This window comes from Musa acuminata, chromosome BXJ1-10, assembly GCF_036884655.1.
Source record: "Musa acuminata AAA Group cultivar baxijiao chromosome BXJ1-10, Cavendish_Baxijiao_AAA, whole genome shotgun sequence".
NCBI lineage: Eukaryota > Viridiplantae > Streptophyta > Magnoliopsida > Zingiberales > Musaceae > Musa > Musa acuminata.
The window spans coordinates 23,331,859-23,354,310 of NC_088336.1; the positions used below are offsets into that span (position 1 = coordinate 23,331,859).

The 22,452-nt window shown below is 43.6% G+C and overlaps 3 protein-coding genes across 3 annotated transcripts; 1 reads left to right on the plus strand and 2 right to left on the minus strand.

The window, feature by feature from the left end:
• Positions 1-333: 333 nt before the first annotated feature.
• On the plus strand, positions 334-2,451 carry LOC135595583 (high mobility group B protein 6-like). Its single transcript, XM_065086707.1, has 4 exons — positions 334-780; positions 864-929; positions 1,101-1,163; positions 2,120-2,451. Exons 1-4 carry the CDS (start codon positions 367-369, stop codon positions 2,192-2,194), a joined length of 618 nt encoding a protein of 205 aa, XP_064942779.1. The 5' UTR covers positions 334-366; the 3' UTR covers positions 2,195-2,451.
• Positions 2,452-3,381: 930 nt separating this feature from the next.
• LOC135595584 (bZIP transcription factor 44-like) lies at positions 3,382-5,087 on the minus strand. The gene has a single exon (XM_065086708.1). The coding sequence runs from the start codon at positions 4,084-4,086 to the stop codon at positions 3,607-3,609; it is 480 nt and encodes a 159-aa protein (XP_064942780.1). The 5' UTR covers positions 4,087-5,087; the 3' UTR covers positions 3,382-3,606.
• Positions 5,088-16,827: 11,740 nt separating this feature from the next.
• LOC135583173 (trans-cinnamate 4-monooxygenase-like) lies at positions 16,828-19,279 on the minus strand. The gene is made up of 3 exons (XM_065086710.1): positions 18,425-19,279; positions 18,211-18,341; positions 16,828-17,606 (listed from the first exon to the last, which is right to left on the minus strand). The coding sequence occupies exons 1-3, from the start codon at positions 19,207-19,209 to the stop codon at positions 17,011-17,013; spliced, it is 1,512 nt and encodes a 503-aa protein (XP_064942782.1). The 5' UTR covers positions 19,210-19,279; the 3' UTR covers positions 16,828-17,010.
• Positions 19,280-22,452: the final 3,173 nt, after the last annotated feature.

Genomic DNA, 22,452 nt, shown 5'->3' on the forward strand with positions numbered 1-22,452 from the left:
CCCACTTTCTTCTCCAAGCCGCCTCGTAGTTCGAGGATATCGACGGGGCCCACCTCGGGTACTTGGGAGCTTTGTCGGTTAAACGTACGGGGTAATTCGGAGGCTCCCGTACGTGCTAATTCGCACGGGCGATACTCGTTACTTGGCCCGACGAGGAGACCACGATGTGGGCCCCGCCTCTTCTTATCCAACCACGATGCAGGTATCAGTGTTTGTTCAAACGCTTGCTCTTCGATTAGTATTACTCGTCTTATTACTGTTGTAATTACCATAACGATCACTATAAGTAAATAGCCGTTACCCACTTTCGCCTTCCCTTCGAATTCAAATCCCCATCTCTTGCTCCCCGGCCCAAACCGATCCCCCATGCAGTCGCCGGCCAAAGCAGCAGCTCCGCCTCGCCGGATGCCCCTCCAGCCGAAGAACTTCGATTTCATCCCGTCCGTCTGGATCCATCCGAAGCCCAAACCGATCGCATTCCGGTACCCGCCCTCGACCGGAGAGGGGGCGGGTAAGGAGAGCCGCCCCATCTCGTCCCCGGAGTTGGGAACGATGGCTGGGCTGCGGGACGCGTCGCTGTCGGAGGAGCTGGCGGCGGCCCGGCTGAGGCGGGAGCGGCTCCGGGCGGAGAGGGAGCGGACGGAGGAGGCGATGCGGGAGCGGTACGCGGCGATGCGGAGGTGGGCGGTGGAGCTGGAGAAGTGGGCCGAGGAGCAGCGGAACTTGGAGCTGGAGCTCCGCCTCTTGATCGAGCTTCGGGATTTGCAATCCTCCTCTACGGTGAGACAGACATAGCTCATCTCGATCGGGAAAAGAAGAGTTCTTGATCAGTACTTATCTTGTGCTTAAAGTTTTGGTTGCAGATTTCGTCTCCAGTTCAATCTCTGAGAGAAAAGGAACAGCAAAGAAGTATGGAGGTGAAACTGCAGGTATGTGCGCCCAATTGCATACTTTCAGATCACTTCTAGCTTTAATCTGTTGATAGGTTGAGTTGATATATTGACAATGTAAAACTAAAAGAACCGTGGGAATGATTATAGAATTGTTCTGCTATTGCTGAGTTCTTATTCCTGCTGTTCCACAAAAAAATTCGGTTGCAGATGTCTCCAGTTCAACCCCTAAGAGAGAAAGAAAAGCAAAAAATTGTGGAAGTGCAGTTGCAGGTAAGAATGCCCAGTCATAGTAATACAAGTTCAATGCAAGTATCAGCAGTTTAACATGTGTTTTTTGGCTATGCTGAAATGGTAGAAGATTAAAGCTTAAAGAAATGAACTCATTCTCTAGTTAATGCAGCATTTGGTAGCAAAGATGAGAAAGGCTTGGTGTGATTGTTACTGTGTGATACAAACTTTTTTCTTGATACAATGCATGTACTTCACATTGCTACTTATCTGTTACTATTAGTTAGTCACCTAGTTGACATCTTTCGAGTTTTTCCTATGTGCTCTTGCAATTTTGTTCACTTATCTTACTTTCTCTTGACTGAATTTATCGGACATTTTTCCAATCTTCAGTATTCTTCAAGAGTTGAGATTAGTAAGTGCAACAATCTTCACAGACAAGCTGCAATAGGACATTAGGAATTCGTATAGAGTAGCATGAACCTCACAAGGAAGAAGACCATATTATTCTTTTGTGCAGAACATTCACCTTGTAGCAGAGGAGCTGTTATTGTCTTCCCATAGGTCATCGGCAATATGATTACACAACAATTTGAACCAGTTTACCTAAAGATGTTTGGAAGTGGTGCCAACTTACCAAAGATTTTGGATACAAAAAACTTTTGTTCCTAGTATCTAAGAATTTGTTGGTACAGAATCCTGAAACCATTGGTGAACTGATTTGAGCTGCGCCTTGCATAGAGGCATAAGTTATGTCCATGAAAATTTAATAGATTAGCAGCAAACATTAGACAAAGACCCTATCTGGTACTGGTTTCCACTGAATTATGTTTTGACTTATGAGTGAACTGAGCAAATGGTATAAATATTATGATTTCAGCTCGATCAATGTAGTCTGTGTTCATGGTTTCACTCAACAATATTGTGTTTTGTTTGAAGCTAATATACAGAAGACCAACAAATTTTCAGACACCTAAATGTTTTCTCCTTTGGTGCAGGGACCCAAAATTGCAGAACAATATAGTGAAGTTGGAATGCCCTCTTCAATTGAGGAAAATGAGACAGAGAAGTAGTGTTTCTTCTCCACTTCAATCTTTCTATCTCTCTCTTGTTTTGTCACATGTAATTTGTGCCTTGAAATGAAGAAAGTCAAATTGCTCGTTTGCATCCCTTTGCCACACACTTGTGTTGCCATCGTGGTCATGTATCAATACTTGTCAGTGATCAGAGCAAGAATCCATAATTGCTCTGATCTGTGACAGCTTTTGCTGAAATTTACAGAAGAATAGTGTTCATGTTTGACATTACTCACTGACCTCTTTGCAAATGATTGACATGTACAGAGAGTTTCTTCGAGAACAACAATTTAAAGGGTTTTTTTAAAGCTTTGATTATGTGTCAAGAAAATATAAGACAATATCAGAATTTTAAGATGTAGAACAATAAATTCAGGAACACAGTGTTGGATATTTCATGAACATATTTATCAGGAAGGGAAAAAAAAATGATGGTGCATCTAGGCTTTGCTAAGGAAATGATGATGAAAGATGGTCGTAATGGATCCATTGGATGCCAAGAAAGCCATCCGAGAATCAAATACACTGGTGGATAGGATCATGAATCTGATGTTGTATTTCACCATCCATCATCATTGTTACAGTCATCATCATCATCATCAATATTACTATGGTTGTGATAATAGTCTTTTGGTCAATGATTGCTCTTATTTTTCCAACATCTCCTTAATGGGAACCTCCTCCTCAATCATCCATTTTAATGCTAAAGCTGCTTTCCTCACCTCTCTAATCCTTTCTTAGGTGATCTCATGGCCTTGTGACTGCAGTAAGATCTCTTTAGCCTTTTCTCAAACATGCAGTCATATCTGAAGACCATGACAATTGATTTCATCATCACAGCTCTTTTTATATAGCCGGTGGCATATTATTACAAAACACTACTTGTTTGACTGGTACCATACAATTGCATTATTTTGCTTTCTTACTCATCAAAAATTACTGTTCATTTGATTGTCTTGAAACCGAGGGTAAACACTTGAGTACAAAATATAGTTTTTTTTACTTTTCTTTCCAATATTTTATGCCTTGATGGAAATACAAAATCTTTTTGTCAGATCATTAGCATTTCAACTGTCCAAAACACATATTCAGGTTCTACTGTTATTCTAGTTCTGGTTTATTTCTTTGTCTTTAAATGTGTGTGTGTGCAAGAGAGAGAGAGAGAGAGAGAGAGAGAGAGAGAGTGAGAGAGAACCATATATATTCACTTCTCTGGGGATACAAATGTAGATGATAGACTAGATGTACAACCAGAAGCTGGGAAGTGAATTCCTCTTTAGAAACATGAAGAAGCTTCATGGTCTTAGGATTCTTAATATATATGACATAAACACGTTCTTCAACTTCTTCCATGCAAAGGGGAGAGTAATCCAATGGCTATTATGGCTGCATCAGTGGCATCGGATCTGTCAGTGGTGAAACATGTGCTCTGCTGCAGCCATGATAGGCTGAGTCGTATAACTTTGGATCCATGGACTGATCGAGTTATCGATGGCATGAAATCCATCACCCATGAAGAAACTGCTGCTGCTGCTGCTGATGCTGTTTCCATTGAAGATGTCAAGCATCTCATTGAGGGACTGTAGCCGGTTGCTGAGCTCCATCATCTGCGCCCTCAGCACGGAGTTCTCAGCCTGCGCGGCAGCACAGTGCCGCGTGGTGAGGTTCAACACCGAAAGGACGCGGCTGTTCTCCTTCCTCAGCTGGTTCGCCTGCGCCATCAGATCATCCAGGTGCTTCTGCTTCCGTAACCTCGACCGTCTCGCGGACTCACGGTTCGATATCATTCTCTTCCTCTTCTTCTCGTCCATCGCCGCTTGCAGGTCTTCTGATGAACCGGAGCTGTGGAACATGCTGGAGCCAGAGGAAGCCCCACTGGGAGAAGCCATTAGAACTTGGTGTTTTTGAAGAGATCTGTTGGGTTTCCTCTCAAGAAAGACGATGCAAACACGAAAGATGCAGTTATTGATCACGAGACAAAGCCAAGAAGACTAGGAGACTTATATGTAAGAAGGTGGAGATATTGCACTGCTCAGTTTTCGGCACGAAGCTCATGGAAAACATAGAACCAGTAGAGAAAGACCACGGAGAAGGATTGAACAAGATGGCTCATGCGCTGAAGAGTGGGATTTATCATACACTCGGACGGGAGGAGCTCACTTCGGATAGGCAGCATCAATCAGAAACATCAAGAGGTAGAGACGCTGCATGTGACCGGAAGAAGAACAAGGTTTAGTACACAACGCTCAGACCTTGGGACAGAGATAGAAGAGTCGACCTCCCTTTTTTTCTTGGGTGCAAAGCTTGGTGATGATGATTTCTTTGTTCTGAATACAGAATCAGAGTGCCTTGAGAAAATTGGACGGAGCTTTCCTCGTAAATAACAGGAATGAAAGAAAAGTGTCCAACAGGAAGAAAGCAGCCAAAGGAGCTCCCAAAGAGTGAGCTTCTCACAAGAACCAGCGGAAGAACAGCAGCAAGAACTTGGCTTCCAGTGCCGAGTTATGGGCACCAGAAGCAGGAGAAGAACAGGGAGGAAAGCTATGAAAGAGCAGCAGAACCTCGGTCGAGCTTAGCGAGGAAGAAGAGAAGAAGGGGAAAAAGGAATTGTAGCAGCCAAAGGAGCTCCCAAAGAGGGAGCTTCACACAAGAACCAGCGGAAGAACAGCAGCAAGAACTTGGCTTCCAGTGCCGAGCTATGGGCACCAGAAGCAGGAGAAGAACAGGGAGGAAAGCTATGACAGAGCAGCAGAACCTCGGCAGAGCTTAGCGAGGAAGAAGAGAAGAAGGGGAAAAGGGAATTGTAGCTTAGCAGAGGGTGGCATTTATGGACGAGAATGGAGCAATAAGAAGAGAAAAATAATGAAAGGAAAGGCATTGGAATCTGCTGTGAGTAGTAGTTGTTGGGGGGTGATTCATTGGAAAAGTGGGGTCAGAGATGGTATTTCATAAGCATTCAATTCCAGCTGGTGGGCTGAACTGATATCCTCTTCCAGCCTCTACTTTCTCCAAGATTTTTCCAAAGAGGAAAAGAAAAGTTGTTCTTGAATCCTGCCATCGGTAGAGATCCACTGTAGCTGCCGAGTTGAGCTTGAGAAGAGCAATACCACTCGAAGCTTGATCAATCCCAGATAAAGAAACATCTAAAAGACATTTAATATGTTACCCTAGGAAACACCATTATAGGCATCGAAGGGTAAGCTTTTCTTTAGTGGGCATCTCAGCTGAGGTTACTGTGACATTTCTTCTTTTCATTCAAGAGGATGGTGTCTTTTTCTTTTAGTTCCTTCTTCAATGGTGGAAGAAGTAAGCAGCATCATATAAGAGCACCCATGAATTTAGCTTCTGCTGCACTCTTATAAAGACTGATAAGGAGACAATGGTGACAGTTGAAACTTTGAGAGATGGCATAGGTTGTGTCCCACTTAAATACCCCCTAATTCCATAACTCTGTGGACACAGTGGAGGTTCTCTGGTGTAGAATAATGTGTGTGCTGTTAGGAGTGTAGTCAATTTAGAAATTGACTATTAAATCTCTTCTCTGACAGAATGACAATGTTGATTGCTTTGGGACCATTTGACACTGACATTATATATGTACAAGAAGGATGGCTCTTAAACCTGCTTATAAGACTAATGATCTTAAAGATGGCCTTTGATGGAATCTGTGGGTTAAGAAGACCAAATTTTATATGATAGTTGTGTGGTTTTCCTGGTCTGGTTAAGGATTTGCCATAGACAATTCTTCTATTCTTTTGTGCTAAAGACAACAATCGAAAAGTGTCTCAACCATACTAGATTATCCCCTGTTGTTCTTAGTTTGGTCAACCATTGCCTTCATTTAGTTGCATCAGGAATGGTTACAGGCCACCATTTGGCTTCATTTAATGATTGACATAAGAAACTTTGTATCTGTGGAAAAAATCACTGATTAATTTCAAAATGTTGTTTTTCTCATGTGGGGCTAACAAAGATGGGCCATGAAACAGAGGTTTCTGGGAGATGCAACAACATATAATCATGATTTAGCTTGCAACCAAATGATTTAGAAATTAAAGCTACTTGGAGTATAGACAATTACTTTTGGGTTATGTTTATCTTAGACCACAGAAGTTACATGGTAACTGATAGGCATAGGATGACTCCACTGCTAGTGATTTTGATGGCATCAATTATTTGGCTTTTCCTCAATAAATGGAGATAGAGATATAATAGATGTGAGGAAGGATTGAGAAGATAGAAGAAGAAAATAAAGAAGTGGGTCCTCCTGTCTTTTACCTCTTGTTGAGGATTATGCAATCCATTTGTTCTACTCTGATGTGTTTCTGAAGTGCCCACAGTAGCAATTTTTCTTGCTGAAACTTCTACCTCTATTTTTGGAGTGCATGAATATATTACTTTGGAACATCTACAGTGAACCCTGAGAGTGATTTATCTTTGTATGTTTTTGTTACCTATAGAAACCTGGGAGGCTTCTTGAGCTGTGCATTGTTTGCAAAAGTCTTTCTCCATCAATTGAGATTTGAAATATCTTGAAAAGCAACATCTTTGATAGATAGGAATTGTGATTAGTACACATTGGTGATCACTCTAGGTTCATAAAGTTACCTACATAGGCAGGTCACTGACAGAGTTGTGTAGCCCAGGAATTCAACAACCAATGATTGTGAGGATATATAATGATGGACTTGCATGCTACTACCTATGTGAAGGATTGTTTTGATTTCCATGACAATTGTGTTGATTTCCATGACAAACATCTTATATCATATCTCAGCAGTAGATGACATTTTAAGGTCATATATGATGGAACAGAGAGAGAGAGAGAGAGAGAGGGATTTGACTGTTCAATTTTGTTTTATCTCTTTATACAAATAGTCTCAATCAATGATTGGATGTGCATCAAGCTCTACAGAAACAAGAAAGGTGAATCTACCCTTCAAAAGCTGAAGAGGTGCTCAAGGACATTGCAGGGTTGGACCATCTTATAACATATACCTCACAACTGTGGCTCATGCTGTATTGGATCATCAAGAAAAATCAGGTTTCGAGGTCAACAAACATGATCATGGCTGTTGGGTCTAATCTAACACAAAGTGGTCCAAGTTGGAAACATCTAGGTTTGGTTTCACTTCATTACATTCAAGAAACATCACTCATGAGATGCAAGAAGAGCAGAGTAGCTTGTTTTGTAGCTCAGCACCCTGCAGAAATTTTATCTTCTGCGGTTCCATTGGGACCAAGGCAGGCAAAGAAGACAGTGATGTTGCAATGACTTTCTCCAGGAGCATCAAAACATTACTGAAAGAGAGAAAAGAGAAGGTAGTGAAAAGGAGGAGGAAGATGCCACCTAAACTAGAGAACAAACTTTGATGGCCAAATGCTTCAAGGCTAAGTCAATTCACTGGAATTTTTATTATCAATGGTGACCCAAGAGTGACCTCTGAGGTCCCAAACCCTCTCAACAAGTCATGATCTAGCACAGTCACTGGATATACAAAACCATGCCACTAACTTCACAATGGATTTGACCTTTAGACTAGCCAATGGTCATCAGTTGCAGCCTGTCTGATCTTTTCATGAAAAGTAAAAGTTGATTCTTACCTGATCATTGGCTTTGCTGTTTTGACAAAAACAAGGAGGAAGCAAATAGCCTAATTGATTACATAGATAGTTTCCTGCAAGATGCTATGGGAATTCTTGATTGCAACTTCAAGAAGGCATTAAAAGATGAAAACATGGCCTCTTAATTCCTCCAAAACAGTTTAGGTGATATAAGTGAAGTCACAGACTAAGATATCTTGAAGGGCCAAAGATTCCAATAGTTGATGGTGATGTGAAGCACCAGGAAAACTAAAGCATTAAGTAGTTGCTGGGGACCTAATGTTCACAGGGTTTTAATATGAGGGACCAGGATTTCTAGGAATGAAGTTTTATGTTGGGTAACCCAAGTGAAAACCATCCCTATTTCAGTATGGCTCATGGAATCTATTATGGTCAGCACTTTAGATCCATCATAAACTAGGCAGGGATTCCAACATTGATATGAACATTTGGATGGTTTTGTGCACCATCACACCACCTTCCCCACCATGCCCTGCCCAAGCACTTCATCATTCTATAAAACAAGAAAAAGAACCATAAATACTTCAGCACACTTGAGATTGCTGTATCCTCTTTAACTTCATTCTTTGATGCAACAGGCCATTAGCATGCCACTCTAGTGTCTTCATCTTGTGATGTTAAGATGAACACTTGCATGCCAAACTTTGTACTTTGTTTTCCATCTTTTATTCCCCTCATCTTCTTAAAAGAACCATACTGCTACCACCCTTCACTGATCTACTCCTCCTCACTCATAGTTAAATGATGAACTACTGAATACCAAGTATATCAGACATTTCCTTGAGATGTTTTCAGCACAGGTTGTAATGAGAGATAGTACAGTTTTGCTGTGTGATTGTACTTCAACATGTAATTCATGTCATATCTCTTGTACATCCCAAGATGTGGGGATTTAACTTTCTTGTTGGATCCCTCGATCAACACAAAAAAGATTTTGGTCGGTTTTGTGGGGTTGTGATCCTGCCACAAAAGTGAGAAGAACAGCAAGCAAAAGCTTAGCCATCCTTTGATGGCAATCCCTTGAGATCTGTTCTTGTTCTTTTTGGTGGGGTTTTTCTATCTCTGGCGATCAAAACTGTCATCAAGCCCTGCTGCAGGACACTCTCTTTCTGCTCTGATATCAGAAAGTCGACGGAAGCGGGAAGCGGGAAGCGGGAAGCGGGAAGCGGGATCCAATAAGAAATGATAAGCACAAAGAACTATAGAAAGCTTAAAATTTATACAATAGATTGGATATAAACAAAGCTTGAAATGCTTACAGAGGATAGATTTCTGCTCAAGTAAGACTCTGGTTTCTAGACCGATGTCTTGCAAGAGACTAAGCTAGAGAATATATAGAGGAAGAGGATAGAATCGGGTGCGCGTTGGGCCCCATCGCATTCTTATCCTTTCATCAGATATTTCTCTAACTTCTTGACGAAGGAAAGCATATTCCTTGGCACAATTATTGGTGATACTATGAGCGGCTCCCCGGGGCTCAACTCATTTTCCTTAGTAGCTAAGAAAAGCAAATATTTTGTCCCACACCATTTGTCTTTGCTTGGCGGCTAAACAAAGTATATATTCCAGCTGTTTAAAGGCTGAAGCTGGTTGTCCTTTGTGAGACATCTTTTACCAGAGATAGGGCCTCCTCCCGTTGTTGTTGCTGTTGAAGAACGACTGGTAACCAGTCCCTGTACCAGTTGTCCTTTCCACCGTTCCTTCTCTGATACTCTTTGGTCTTGATTAAGTGGATATCGAAGAATTGTTGCAATGCTTCAAGTGCTTGTCGGGAGGCTTCCTTTTGAATTGATCCAAGTCTTCTTTCAGATAATCCTTCTTCATAAAATGAGAGTCCGTCACGTGTCCTGGTTTTGAGCTTGTCCATTTCCTGTTGGTATTGCAGGAGGAGGTCGCCTGGTTTATTAGTTGATTCAGGTGTGTAGCAGCCTTGAGGTTTGGTTTGGCTTGAACTTCCTGGGTGGCTTCCAGGATTAGGAGTAATGATTCGCTTGGCCATCCTGCAACCAAAATATTTATTAGTCTTGATAAAGAGTCGGCTAGAATATTACTTTCTCCTTCGATGTGCTCAAATTTCACTTCCACGCCGCTCCCAGTGATATAGTCTACGAAGGCCATCCATCTGACTCTAGATGGTTTGTTCTGAGCTGACTTGTTGAAGAAGCTTATTATTGCTTGGCAATCTGTTCTAATAATGATTTCCCTTTTGTCAAGGAAGTAGATCTTCAATGCCTCCAGGGTTTTCATAACTGCATGCATCTCAGCGTCTATAGTAGATTTGATGGGATTGTACTTTCCACTGGCGTAGGCACATACCTTTTCAGTATTTCTGGGGTCATATTTTTGTTTTTTCCATTTACAAATTCCTCCCCATCCTTCCATGCATCCGTCTGTTTCTAGTATTATGAAACAGTCTTCAGGAGGTACTTCCAGGTCAGGAAGATTCTGTACTAAGCTCTTGATTTTCTTGATCAGTTCCCAATCTTGATTGTTCATCTTTTTCTCGCCTGTTGGGCTTGTTTTTGAATATAACGGGCCTAAGAGTCTACCCAGGTTGGGTATGTAGCTTCTTGCATAGTTTAGGATCCCTAGCCATGACCTGAGGCCTTTCTTGGTAGTAAGGTCTTCCTCCCGATAGTCAGTAATCTTTTTAATGATATGAGGTTGCAGTTTGATCTTGGAATTTCCTAGGACTGCTCCAAGAAATTCAATTTCCTTTACTGCAATTTTCATCTTTGTTGGGCTTAAAACAAGGCCATTCTCTTGGCATATTTTTAACATCTTGGCGAGGTGTTGCTCATGCTCCTTTTCGCTTTCTGAGAAAACAAGGATATCATCAATGTAGACTGCAATGAATTGTTCCGTACCTTTGAAGCAATTATCCATTTTCCTTTGGAATACGGCAGGGGCATTTTTTAGACCAAATGTCATTGCAAGCCATTCATACAATCCTTTCGGTACCCAGAATGCAGTCCATTCAATGGAATCAGGGTGCATAGCGACTTGATGAAAGCCAGATTTTAGATCAAACTTTGAGTAAATTTTACTATTGCTGACCTTTTTGAGGATGGTGTTAATACCAGGGAGGCTATATTGATCCTTCTCCGTGATGTCATTAAGCCTTTTGTAGTTAAAAACCATCCTTTCCTTCCCTTTTCTTTCGGCTCCTGTTATGGGGTCCACCGTGGTTCCTGAATTAACAATTATAGCAGTGGTGCGGTGCTTACTTTTGCTTGGTCTGATAACCCCTATCTCCAGTAATGCTCTTATATGCTTGGAAAAAGCTTCATTTGCTTGTGGTGTCAAATGTCTGAGAGGCTTGTCTTCTACCACAAAATCTTGATTTTTGATTTCCAATTTGCATGTTATTTCATTCTTTCTCCAATGCTTGAGAGGGTCCTCCCCAATATAACCTTGGGCCTTTAGCTGGTCTAGTAGGCTTCCGAACTTGGCTCTTATTTTTTCATTGCTTTGCTGAGCTTCTGCAGAGTAAAATACTGATTCCTGGATTTGAATATAGTCATCCTCTTCCAGGTCCAGTTCCTCTATTGCTGCGGCTGTCGAGATATAGGGCAGAGTATTAATAGTTGTCAAATTTTTGTAGAATGTAACCGTGTTACCTTCGATCCTGACCCCTCCTTGCATTGCCCTTATGAAATTACATCCTATTATCATTTGAATATCATCCCCTAGCTTCATCGAGAATGCATAGGTGTAGGGAATTCTGAAACTGTTGTTTCCAATAGTCATTTTGCCTCCCCTTAATTTTTTATTTGCTGTTGTTTTGGAGGTAATCCCGCTGAAATGTACAACATAAGGATTTTCCTCCATTGCCGCTTTTGGTACAACCTTTTCATCTATGCAACAAGTGGTCGCACCTGTATCTAATATAGCATTAACCTCAAAAGGGGGAATATTTAGAATTTCCATATGTACCTTCAGGTTGAAGAGCATATTCTTAGATTTTCTTGATCCTCCCGTTTCCTTTGTTTCCATAGAAAGGATCTTCTGGGTTTCTTCTTCTAAGAGAACGAGAGCTCCTTCACTTTCTTCTTCTTCGCTCTCTTCCATCTTTCTTTTTCCCAGCCTTTGTATCTCTTTTAGGAGATCTGCCTTTTCTAGCCTCAACCAATCTACTTCCAGTACCTCTCCTTCCAATTTATCATATTTTGCCTTCAGTTCCGCCACCTCATTTCGTAAACGGAGATTTTCTTGGGCTGTGGCTATGGATTGAGCATGCATTTCTTCAAGCTCCTTAGCCTTTTGTTGTTCAAATTCAACCGCCATTTTGAGCCTTCTTATTTCTGCTTCACAATGATTAATGAAATCTTGTTGTGTTTGAAGCAAGTTTTTAGGTTCATACCTTGGTGGTTCATCCATCATTACGGGGGTTCTTTTGTCAAAGTAATATATGCTGCACATTCCGCACGAAGTGATCTTGCATAAGGGACAGTGTCTCCTATGCCTTCTCTGTGACTTTCTCTTGCAGCACTTGCATCCTTCAAATTCTGGTTGTAGCTCCGTGTTGATTTCCCATATATGTCTGCACTTAGCTTGTTCTTGGGAAACTTGTACTCTTGCTCGGTATCCTGTCTCAGGTCCTATCCACCAAGTTCTACTATCTTCTATTAAAGCAAAGATTTTATGAGTGAAGGAGTGAATACCATGCTGCAGGTCTTCTGTATCTTCTCCTTCAGATATTGAATAAATTGCGTCGCTTTGGTTCTCTCCTTCTTGTACTGATAGTATTTCGTATTCTTCCGGAATGTCCAATTGTTCAAATATTGTTACTCTTTTAATATTTTTTCGGTCGTTAGGGCATTCCCTTGCAAAATGCCCTTCTTCTCCACAAAGGTAGCACTTGCATTTCTTATTTCTTATCAAATGCTTCCTCTTTTCAATTCTTGCATGGGATGAATTGAAAAGAGGTTTACCCTTGTAGGTAGTTGATCTTCTTACCCCATATTTTCTTTCGGGTTTGTTGTAATATCCTGGGATAGGAATCTTACTGCAAAAGGATAGGTCTTTTAATGCTCTTCTGAATGCAGCATCCTTGCACTCTGCTTCTAAATATTTGTAGGAGAAGAGAATCCTTGGGATTACCCCTATGGTGTTTCCCCTGTATTTTGCTTCAAATGCCTCTTTGATCCTTTTTCCTAGCTCCCCTAGCATTTTGGACCATAATTTTTCGGATAATTCTGGTCCTAAGAACATCTTACCTGTTTTGGATGCCAACCTCATATAATCATTTAAGAACTGAATAATATGGTTGAGGTTAGTGCAAGATAACCTTTCGAGATCTCTGTAAGCTTCTTCTTGTGCTGTCGTAGATCCTTGAAACGGGTCTTCTAGTATAAAAATCGTCCTCAGTTGTGAGAGAATATTTTGTGTTCCTCCCATTCCATCCGCATTAGCTAGCAGTAGTTGGTATTCTTCAGGGTAGGCCATCCGCCATTGGATCCACGCTAGTTTCTCCGCTTCTCCGAGCAGATTTTCAATAAATTCCATTTTTGCTAGAGGATCTGTGAATCCTTGTGAAGATACTAAATTCTTTGTTATTGATTCCCACCCCATAAACACTTCATCGAACATTCCCAGTTGGGATGGGATTATGAACATTGCTCCTTGCTGTTGGAAAGCCGAGGGGAGGTTCCAGGCTTCCGAGAAGTTCTTCGCCTTGAACCTTGGCTGTCTTGAGTGTCCTTCATATTCTGGTTTCTGGCTTGTGGATTCTATGTTCATAGCCGGGGGATAGTTTACGGGTCCCATGGTTGAGTCCGTCGGTGGCCTGTAATTTGATATAGCAGATGATGAATATACCTGTTGAGATAACCTTGCTAACTGTGGGTATTCCATTATCAGTTCCTCCTCTAGTCCTGCTGCGATTAATTCCTTTTGACGCTTCCGAGGGTACGGCATCTCTACTTCCTCTTCTGTGATGTGGGTGCCTCGGAAGTAGGAATTAAGGTTTTCCCTTAGCTCCTCAGCCTCGTCCTCGCTGTCGTTTAATTGAATGTTGACAGCTATTGTGTGGCTTCGGATTTCCTCTTCATCACTGAATGTTTCGTCATCCGCGTTGTTGTAACGGATCCTGCTGGATGTTGATGCCGCTTTATAATTGTCGAAGCTAATTGAAATTCTTCCGTCAATTAGATTTCGGCTCCTGAGTTCGGCAGGTTGTATGGGAATTGAGACCTGTGTGGGTCTGATCATCCAGTCTCTTCCTCTGATTTCTGCTGTGGAATACCTTCTTCCCGGTAAAGCCCTTACGCCATGGCTTGTCAAGTAATCCACCACCCCTGAAATTTCATATGCAAAGGCGACATTCGGGGTATTTGAAAGTCGCCCCACCATTCCCCTGGTGATTAGCAGATTTGCTTCTCCATTCTGCCATGTGTCATATCCACGGGTTAGTATAGAAAGTTGTATATTACGGTAAAAATCTCCTATCGTCATCATGGTGTCTGGTACAACGTAGACCAGTTGACTTCCTCTAGTCAGGTCTACTTCCATTGTGGCAATGATGGACCTATCATCAGCCCATCTGTTGTCTCGGAACACTAATAGTGCCAGTGTTCCCTCTTCCTGTCTATGGAGTGTCTGGACCCTTGTTTGTAGGATCCCGAGATGAATATACCTCATCCCGCTCCTGATCAGTTGGTCAAAGCTTGGCTCCTGAATGAAAGCCCTGTCTTCTTGATTGTTGGTGACCAACATAGCCTCTTCAGATCGATGCGTATAGACCCTGTGATGTACATCATCTCTTCTTGAGTGGTATAATACTTCGGCAGGTGCTATTGCAGCTCTTTCCCTCATGGATAATTGCAGCTGCGCTTGAGGGTCTATTTGTTGTTCCAGAACCTGCGCGTTTAAGTCTGTATTTCTGAAGATGAGTTGCCCAAGTCGTCTTCTAGCGTTGAATATTCTCCTCTGGTTTCTTCTGTAGTTCCTGATTTGGTCTTCTACAAGAGGAGTTGACGTAGATACCTCTTGGGTTTGTGTCCTGGAAGTCATCTTTTTGTTTCTTGGAAGATTTTTATAGGGTCTTTAAAGACTAATATTCTTCCTTTTGTTTCTTTAGGCCTTTCAGAGGGGCCTAGGTTGAGGTTTGCTAGTTTGGTGATGAGTTCGTCTGGTACTACTTGGGATTGCGTTGCCTTTGATTGTTGCAATTCCCGTATTGTCTGTAGCTCCGTTCGTATTCCTTTTATGTTTTCAGCAATTTGTACCAGAAGTTGAATTTGTACGTTATGCTGCTTGATTACGGCTACCTGATGGCTAAGAGTTCCCTGAAAATCACTTGTCTTGAGAAACCCAAGTGATGGGGGTTCAATAGGTTCAGTAGCTTTAAGAGCTTCCTTGTAAGATTCGGTACTCCTGGAGGATATATGACTCATCCAAAGATTTGTTTTTCTATTTTGGATAATAGAATTTCAATCCTTCGGAGTTTTTGGTCCAGGCTCTGTGAAAGTCGTAAGGCTTCTTCCTCAATGAGTTTGGGTTGCTTAGTTATTTCTAGCACCAATTTTTGAACATCAGCTTGAGTAAGAGGCTTGTTCTTGATGAGTAAGGAAGACAGCGTTGTTATTGAGGATTCGAGGCTCTTGACCCTATGCTCAAGGTTGCGGTTTTCTTCAAGCAAAAGTTTGAAGTTTCTCAGATTTACCCTACTTGATAGACAAGTTCGGGACAGAGATGTTGTGAGCTAGTTCTTTCTTAGTGGGTTTTGAAGTCTCCGCTAGATTTAGGTAGTCCAGATGGGAGGTATGGGAGTCTGTATACCATTTTTGAATAGCTTCTTCCCAAAGCTTAGACATATGCTAAGTTTGCTTTGTAAAACATCACTTACAGTTTAAAACTTGTGAGAAGCCCGAGGAAGGCAACCAGGTCAGGGAACCACAGTAAGACCTTTGACGCAAGCTCTCAAAGTTAAGAACGTAAGTAGATCTAAAACAATGCTTATTTAGCGATCGATTGAGGTCTCAGCCACTGTTTATGATGGAGGTGTTTCCAGCTCACTGCACAAGCTTTTCCATCCCTTTTTATTGCCTTATCTGCAATCAGGATACTGTGTTGTGTTTGTAATCATGTAGTGTGTGCATGAAGGATTAGATTTCGATATGATTATAGGTGAAATCAAATCCACTTGATTTATTTTTCGAGCATTATCACGATAATGTCTTAGAGAAGCGCAGAAGTAAATAATTATATCATGTTTCGATCTATTCTTCTGAGTCTCAAGTTAGTATATATTAGTGGCGGACGATGAAAACTCATAATTGGTTAGATTATGATGTTATTTTATATAGTATCTATCGATCATGTAATAATCATCGATTATAAAATTTTATATAAATTAAAATATTTTATTGACACATTATATCCGTTATACTTCATGTGTCGAGTCTCGATTAATAAATAATAATAATCATATCACACATCAAATATATAATCAATATTTGGTAGAAAGATCATATATAAATGAAAAATAAATTTATCTTAAGAGAAGAGAAAGAAAGGTTCAGAAAAGATTCTTCTGCTTTCATGTTCTCATAAAGCAGTGTCCAACCACCGGAGTCGCAGTTCTGTAACATCAAATCCCACTTTGCCTTCCCTGCACAAGAGTGGTGATGTTGTTGCAACTGATCAGAGAAGCAAAGCCTTCGTATCATCTTTAAGCAAAAGCTCTTCTCATCATCTTTTCGTGAAGAACATTTCTGCGACTGCGCTCCTTTTGCTTTCACCTTAGGTGACCACCACCTCCACTTGTTCCACCATTGCTCGGTGGACAGTGCGCAGCATGTGCCGCTCACAGCACAGAGGAAGAAGAAGGAACATAAAAGGGGCAGTGACGGCAGCAGCTGAAGCTTTCCTACTGCCCTCTCGATCTTGTCCTGTGTGGTAAAAGCTCGCTCGCTGTCGCTTCTGAGCGAGCTTTATTCGGATGGGCCGCTAATTTATTCGGCCCGTTACTAACTCATGATGGCCCATTTATTACTACAAAGGATCCGAATAGGATGTTTTTTATGCACTATCAGCTCAAGCATACATTCCACAATGAATAAATACACCGTAATCCCATCGAACACCACAACAGAAGAAAAGAACGAACAGCGCCACGACGGTAGGAAGAAGAAGAAGAAGAGGAGGAGGAGGGTGATGTAGGCATTCGGGCGAACGTGTTCAGATCACGCCCTGGGCTTGCAGACGATGGTGGAGTGCTTGAGTATGTGGAGGCTGAACTGACCGCCCTTCTCGGTGGTGTCGACCTTGCTGGCGCCCGGCGGCGGCAGCAGCTCGAAGTCCTGGACGAGGCGGCCGAGGGTGATGCCGAGGATGGGCAGGGCGAGGATGATGCCGGGACAGCTGCGGCGGCCGACGCCGAAGGGCAGGTAACGGAAGTCGTTGCCGTTGGCCTCCACCTTGGCTTCCTCCTCCAGGAAGCGCTCGGGGCGGAACTCCTCGGGGTTGCTCCAGTGGGCGGGGTTGTTGGCGAGCCACCAGGCGTTGACGAGGATCTTGCTCTCGGCGGGGATGTCGTAGCCGCCGAGCTTGGCGTCGTGGAGGTTCATGTGGGGGACGAGGAGAGGGATGGCCATGCGCAACCGGAGGGTCTCCTTGATGACGGCCTGAAGGTAGGGCAGCTTCTGGATGTCGGGTTCCGTGATGGGGACGCCTCGGCCCAGCACAGAGTCGAGCTCGTGACGGAGCTTCCGCTGGATCTCCGGGTGGTTCACCAGCTCCGCCACCCCCCACTCGATCGACCACAGCGTCGTCTCGATGGCTGCACGCACAACAGAACGATTACTACAACTACAAGTCGTTAAGCAGTTAGTGGTGGCTACGATTAGTTACAACAACTCCGGCAAACGAAGAGGAGGAAACATTGATTTGACTCGGTGATGGTAGGTTGCTTGTTGCAACCACGCCAAAGGAAGAGGAGACGATCGATTCCCCTTCTCTACCTTTTTACTTCCTTTGTCCATCCTTTGATTAAACATGGTTGGTGGTGAGTTGCTCGCTAGATGAGACAGATGATTTGTCTTCTAAGATCTAATCAGTCCAATATACTAAATACATTTCATGTATGTCCATCTCCAATTAACCATCACCCACAATTCATCTTAGAATTGGATTTTGATAGCAACATCTAATGCCAGCCCATGGTTTTGATGCCTAACAGACGATACAACGTTGGTAGACCGTGCAAGCACATGACTCAGTTTTGTACCCTTCTGTCTCTCTCTCTCTCTATGATTAAATATTAAACACATAAAAGTTGTCCTAAGTGTTTCAAGCGTTTACGGCAAGGAAGAGAAGTTCGATGTAAAGACGAAGAGAGAGAGAGAGAGAGAGAGAGAGAGTGTGTGTGTGTGTGTGAGAAGTACCTGCAACGTTGATGTTCTCCACGATGTACAGGACATTGTCGTAATTGATCTCTCCTCTCCTCTCCGCGTCCAAGATGTGATCGATGGCGCACTTGAGCTCCATCGTCGATCCCAATTCGTCCATCTTCTTCCTGCTCCACGGTTTTCACAGATTAGCAATCGGAATACCTCTGGATGATACGCTTCAGATTTGCGATGTATCCGATGTACTCACTTCTTCTCCGCCACGAAGTGATCGTCGAAGAGCTTGAGGCGGTTGACCTTGAGGTCTTGACACTTCTTGAGGTAACCCCTGAGGAAGGGGCGGAGGACGGGGATGAAGTCGCCGTAGTTGTACTCGAAGCTCTGGGCGAGGCGGCTGCGCTCGCCGTTGGCGGCCCTGAGCTTGTTGAAGAGCGGGTCGTCCATGCCCTGGAACCGGTGGTTGAACATGATCCGGTACATGTTGTTGTACATCATCAGCTGCAGCCGGCGGCGGAGCACCACCCCGTCGGTGGCCGCCCGGGGGTCCCGCTTCACGTCCTCCACCACCTGCCGCGCCTCCTCCTCCCACCCCTCCCGGTTCTGCTGCACCACCTTGTTGGTGAAGAAGGGCACTGTCATGATCCGCCGCATCTTGCGCCAGTGGTCGCCGTACACCGTGAACACCATGTCCTGCCCCTTCCCGGTGAAGATATCGAACACCACGTTGCGGGTGCGGGAGCCGAACTCGACGCCCTGCGCGTGGAGCACCTCCCGCGCGAGCGTCGGCGATGAGACCACCACCAGGTTGCGCACGCCCATGCGGAGGAGGAGGATGTCCCCGAAGCGCTTGGCCAGGGCGGTGAGATTGCGGTGATTAAGGTCGTCCCCAACCTGCAGCCAGTTCCCGAACACCGGCACGGGGAGAGGGCCAGGCGGCAGCTTGAGGTGCTTACCCCGGAGCTTGGAGACGACGATCCCGAGCGTCACCGCCGCGAATAGGCCCAGAAGGGCCTTCTCCAGCAGGAGCAGATCCATCGCCGATGTGTTCGACGATGCGCGCAAGGCTGACGGCGAGAGACGGAGGAAGCGGAAGTGGTTGGGGAGGCCAGTGGGGATGGGCGCCTTTATAAGGGGGGGTGGGGGCGCCGGCGGACAGGTTAGGTTGGACGGAAACCGTCATAGTTGACGGGGCAGTGTGTGGTTGGCTCGTGCGAGGTTGGTAAGCGGTGGGTGGCGAGTCGTCGCGACCATCTGTGATTGCCTGTTCTTTGACCGTGTGGTGAAGCCCCCATCCGTTTCAACGATCTCGGACACAACCGATCACTCGAAGACGCCTGAGTTAAAGACAAGACTACTGACGGTAGACGCGAACCCGAGTCAGATTAGCTCGACCGCAGCATGTTGTATAAGGATACATGTAACTTTATGCATTGGGACACGTCACATGTGACCAGTGGTGGGTGGTTGGCAGCCCAAAACGACGGCTAAGCTTACTCCGGACCGAGTCAGAGTTCTTCTATCTTTGAAGCGGTCCACCGTGTCATCCCAACACTTACTGAATCCTTCGCACAAAGCTCAAATCGGTACACGCCACCCATTTCCCACCACCCAAATTATATGTCTCGTCATACGGCCAACGAATGGTCGATACGATTGCAGGCTGTCTACTTGTTTAATGCACGCTCACCTAATTCCGCACTCCATTGCATCCACAGGGTGGTAGTGTGATCGCCAACTAAGACACTTGGCCTCCTTCACCTACCTCTCCCATCTCCACCACATAGCATGACATAATAATGCTATCATCTTGGAATCGGCTGACGTCCGGTGCCTGCCTTCCACAGCTCGATCGACTTCGTACGGAGAATCGAAGCCAGCTGCTGGGATCTCAATCGATGGAAGGGGAAAAAGAAGATGCAAAGCTGCTGCTGCTGATTTAAACTGGTTCATTAAAGAGAATGAGTCTACACAAGAAGATGAATCCAATTGCTTCAGATCTAACCAGGTAGGATGTTGGCTTTAGACCTGTCGACACCACTGTGGGGTCGCATGCTCCGAGAATGTCGTAGTGGTTTAGGTGAAGGAGGAGTTTGGGATTGTGTGCAACAGAGTTTAGCTGCTTTGTTTACTCTCCCAATTGGAGTTTAGTGCGCCCAAATGCCAAATTAGATTGACAAGATAATAATAATCCTCTTAGTGTCTTTTGATTTTGATAATATACAAACAAAGTTTTGAATCCTCGATTCAGTATAAAAAAAAAGTAGATGAGATTTAGAGTTGTTGATCTCAATTAAATATGAATATAAAATAATTGATAGAGATATCTGATTTGCTTGCAGTCCTCGTCGAGTGTGATACCTTTCGGGAGTCGGCACGGCACAAACGTATCCAGCTTCACCAACCCAACGCGTGTGGGACCGACATGATCGGTGGGGTGGGACCCTCTCAGCATCCAAAGCGAGAGACCAGTCTCTCTTTCAAACCCTCCACATCGTCGCCAAAAACAAATCTAAATGGATCCAAACAACACACAAAAGGAGGGAGGAGAGAGAGAGAGAGAGAGAGAGAGAGAGAGGACAAAATTAAACTCCATCGACATCACTCGACGATTTATCTTCGATCATACTAACAATGCATTCCTATATACTATGTGTATGTGTACATCTTTGGATCCAATTCATGTGTTTGGAAGGCAACGACGTGCAGCAACGGCTACCTTCTTCCTTCTCCTCCTCCTAGTTCTTGCCACTGTTGATACCTCCGATGGGACCGGACGGCGGCACCGGTCCTCTCGGAAGCATCACGAAGACCAGCGGCGCTGCCGCCCCGACATCGAGCTTCTTCTTCTTCGTTACGGTCGTCATCTCCCGTGTTGTTGCGGTGGACTGATGGAAGATCAGGAGGAGGAGGAGGAGGAGAGAAAGGATGGCGATCATGGCTTTTGCTCTGGCACCCATTAGTACAAAAGGAAGAGGAGCACAGGCTCGTGAAGGAGAGAGAAAGAGGAGAGATAGGGGCTTCTTCTTAACGCAAGGAGGAGGAGTAGTGCAGAAGTGGTTAAGGGTGACGAATGTTTCTCTTGACTTGTGCGGATGCGTTGACATGAAGTGGTAGAGTGCTGTTAACTGTACACCATCAAAGGGCTAATGGATGGCATTTACGTGCGTCGAAGTCAGCTTCTGAGGTGAATTCGTGGAAGAACAGATGTAGATGGGGGGTGGGGGGACAGAGATCACTGCCAACACGCAGTGTGTGCCGATTTGGAGAGACAAGACATGCTATGGAAAGCCTAAATTATGTGACAAATATGTGATTTCTTGTTTGACTTTGTGGCAGAAGGATGAAGTTTTTGGTGGGGATTCAGTGTTGTCGACATGCACAACCCTCCTAAATCTCATCAAGATTGAATTCTATGCATATGTTTGGATATTTGATTAGTTAGTCGAATTCAAAAACATGTAGGTTTGTTGTAATTTCATGTCATCAGTAAACAAAGTTGTCTTTTGTTTTTAATCCTATTAAAAATAAGTCTTAATTATCAAAAAGATATTTTATGTCATCGGTTTTTTTTATATCGAGATATATCGAGTCCATCCGATGTGTTGAAATATATACGAATTACGTCAGGGGTGACGAAACTTCTTCCTCTTATGTTTAGGTTCGTTTTTCGTATGTGATGTCAACAAAAGTCAGAATCTCAAAGCATGGAAGATTCGTAAAGTTTAAATGTCTTAGAGAGTTAAAAAATACATCTTAAGAAACTTTTTATAATGAGATCTTATGATCATTATGTTCAAGAATATGACCTAACATCAAAGATAATTACATACCTTCCTCGATAGTAAGCATAATCATTTTGCACTGATTGCAAAGGATACGATATAATTGTAACGTTTGAGAGATGATACCGTATCGTCCACATGACGCTAAGATATCGAGCTCATGATTTCGAGGAGTCGTCTATCACATTATTATCCTGATTTTTATCTTTCATGCCTCTTTTACTAATGATCACGATCGTACCATTATAAAATAATCTCAATCATTAAACTCAGAGTCAAAGTCGGAATGAACAATCAATGGAAAATATATTTACAGTGAGTATATCGACATCACCAAATTTTGGATTCAGCTGGTGATGTGGAACACGAGGAAAGAAAAAGAAGCCCATCTTGGTGAGAAATCAAAGCTATTGGCGGTGGGTGGGGGTTGACTTTTGTGCCTCCCAAGGGTTGCTTCATTGTCATCCTCTTTGATGCTCTCCACCTTCAAGCTGGT

Coding starts and splice junctions, on each gene's coding strand:
- LOC135595583 (XM_065086707.1), top strand. CDS start 367: ATGCAGTCGCCGGCCAAAGCAGCAGCTCCGCCTCGCCGGATGCCCCTC. Junction 781..863: donor ATTTGCAATCCTCCTCTACG/GTGAGACAGACA, acceptor TTTTGGTTGCAG/ATTTCGTCTCCAGTTCAATC. Junction 930..1,100: donor GTATGGAGGTGAAACTGCAG/GTATGTGCGCCC, acceptor ATTCGGTTGCAG/ATGTCTCCAGTTCAACCCCT.
- LOC135595584 (XM_065086708.1), bottom strand. CDS start 4,086: ATGGCTTCTCCCAGTGGGGCTTCCTCTGGCTCCAGCATGTTCCACAGC.
- LOC135583173 (XM_065086710.1), bottom strand. CDS start 19,209: ATGGATCTGCTCCTGCTGGAGAAGGCCCTTCTGGGCCTATTCGCGGCG. Junction 18,342..18,424: donor CACTTCGTGGCGGAGAAGAA/GTGAGTACATCG, acceptor ACCGTGGAGCAG/GAAGAAGATGGACGAATTGG. Junction 17,607..18,210: donor GGAGAACATCAACGTTGCAG/GTACTTCTCACA, acceptor TTGTGCGTGCAG/CCATCGAGACGACGCTGTGG.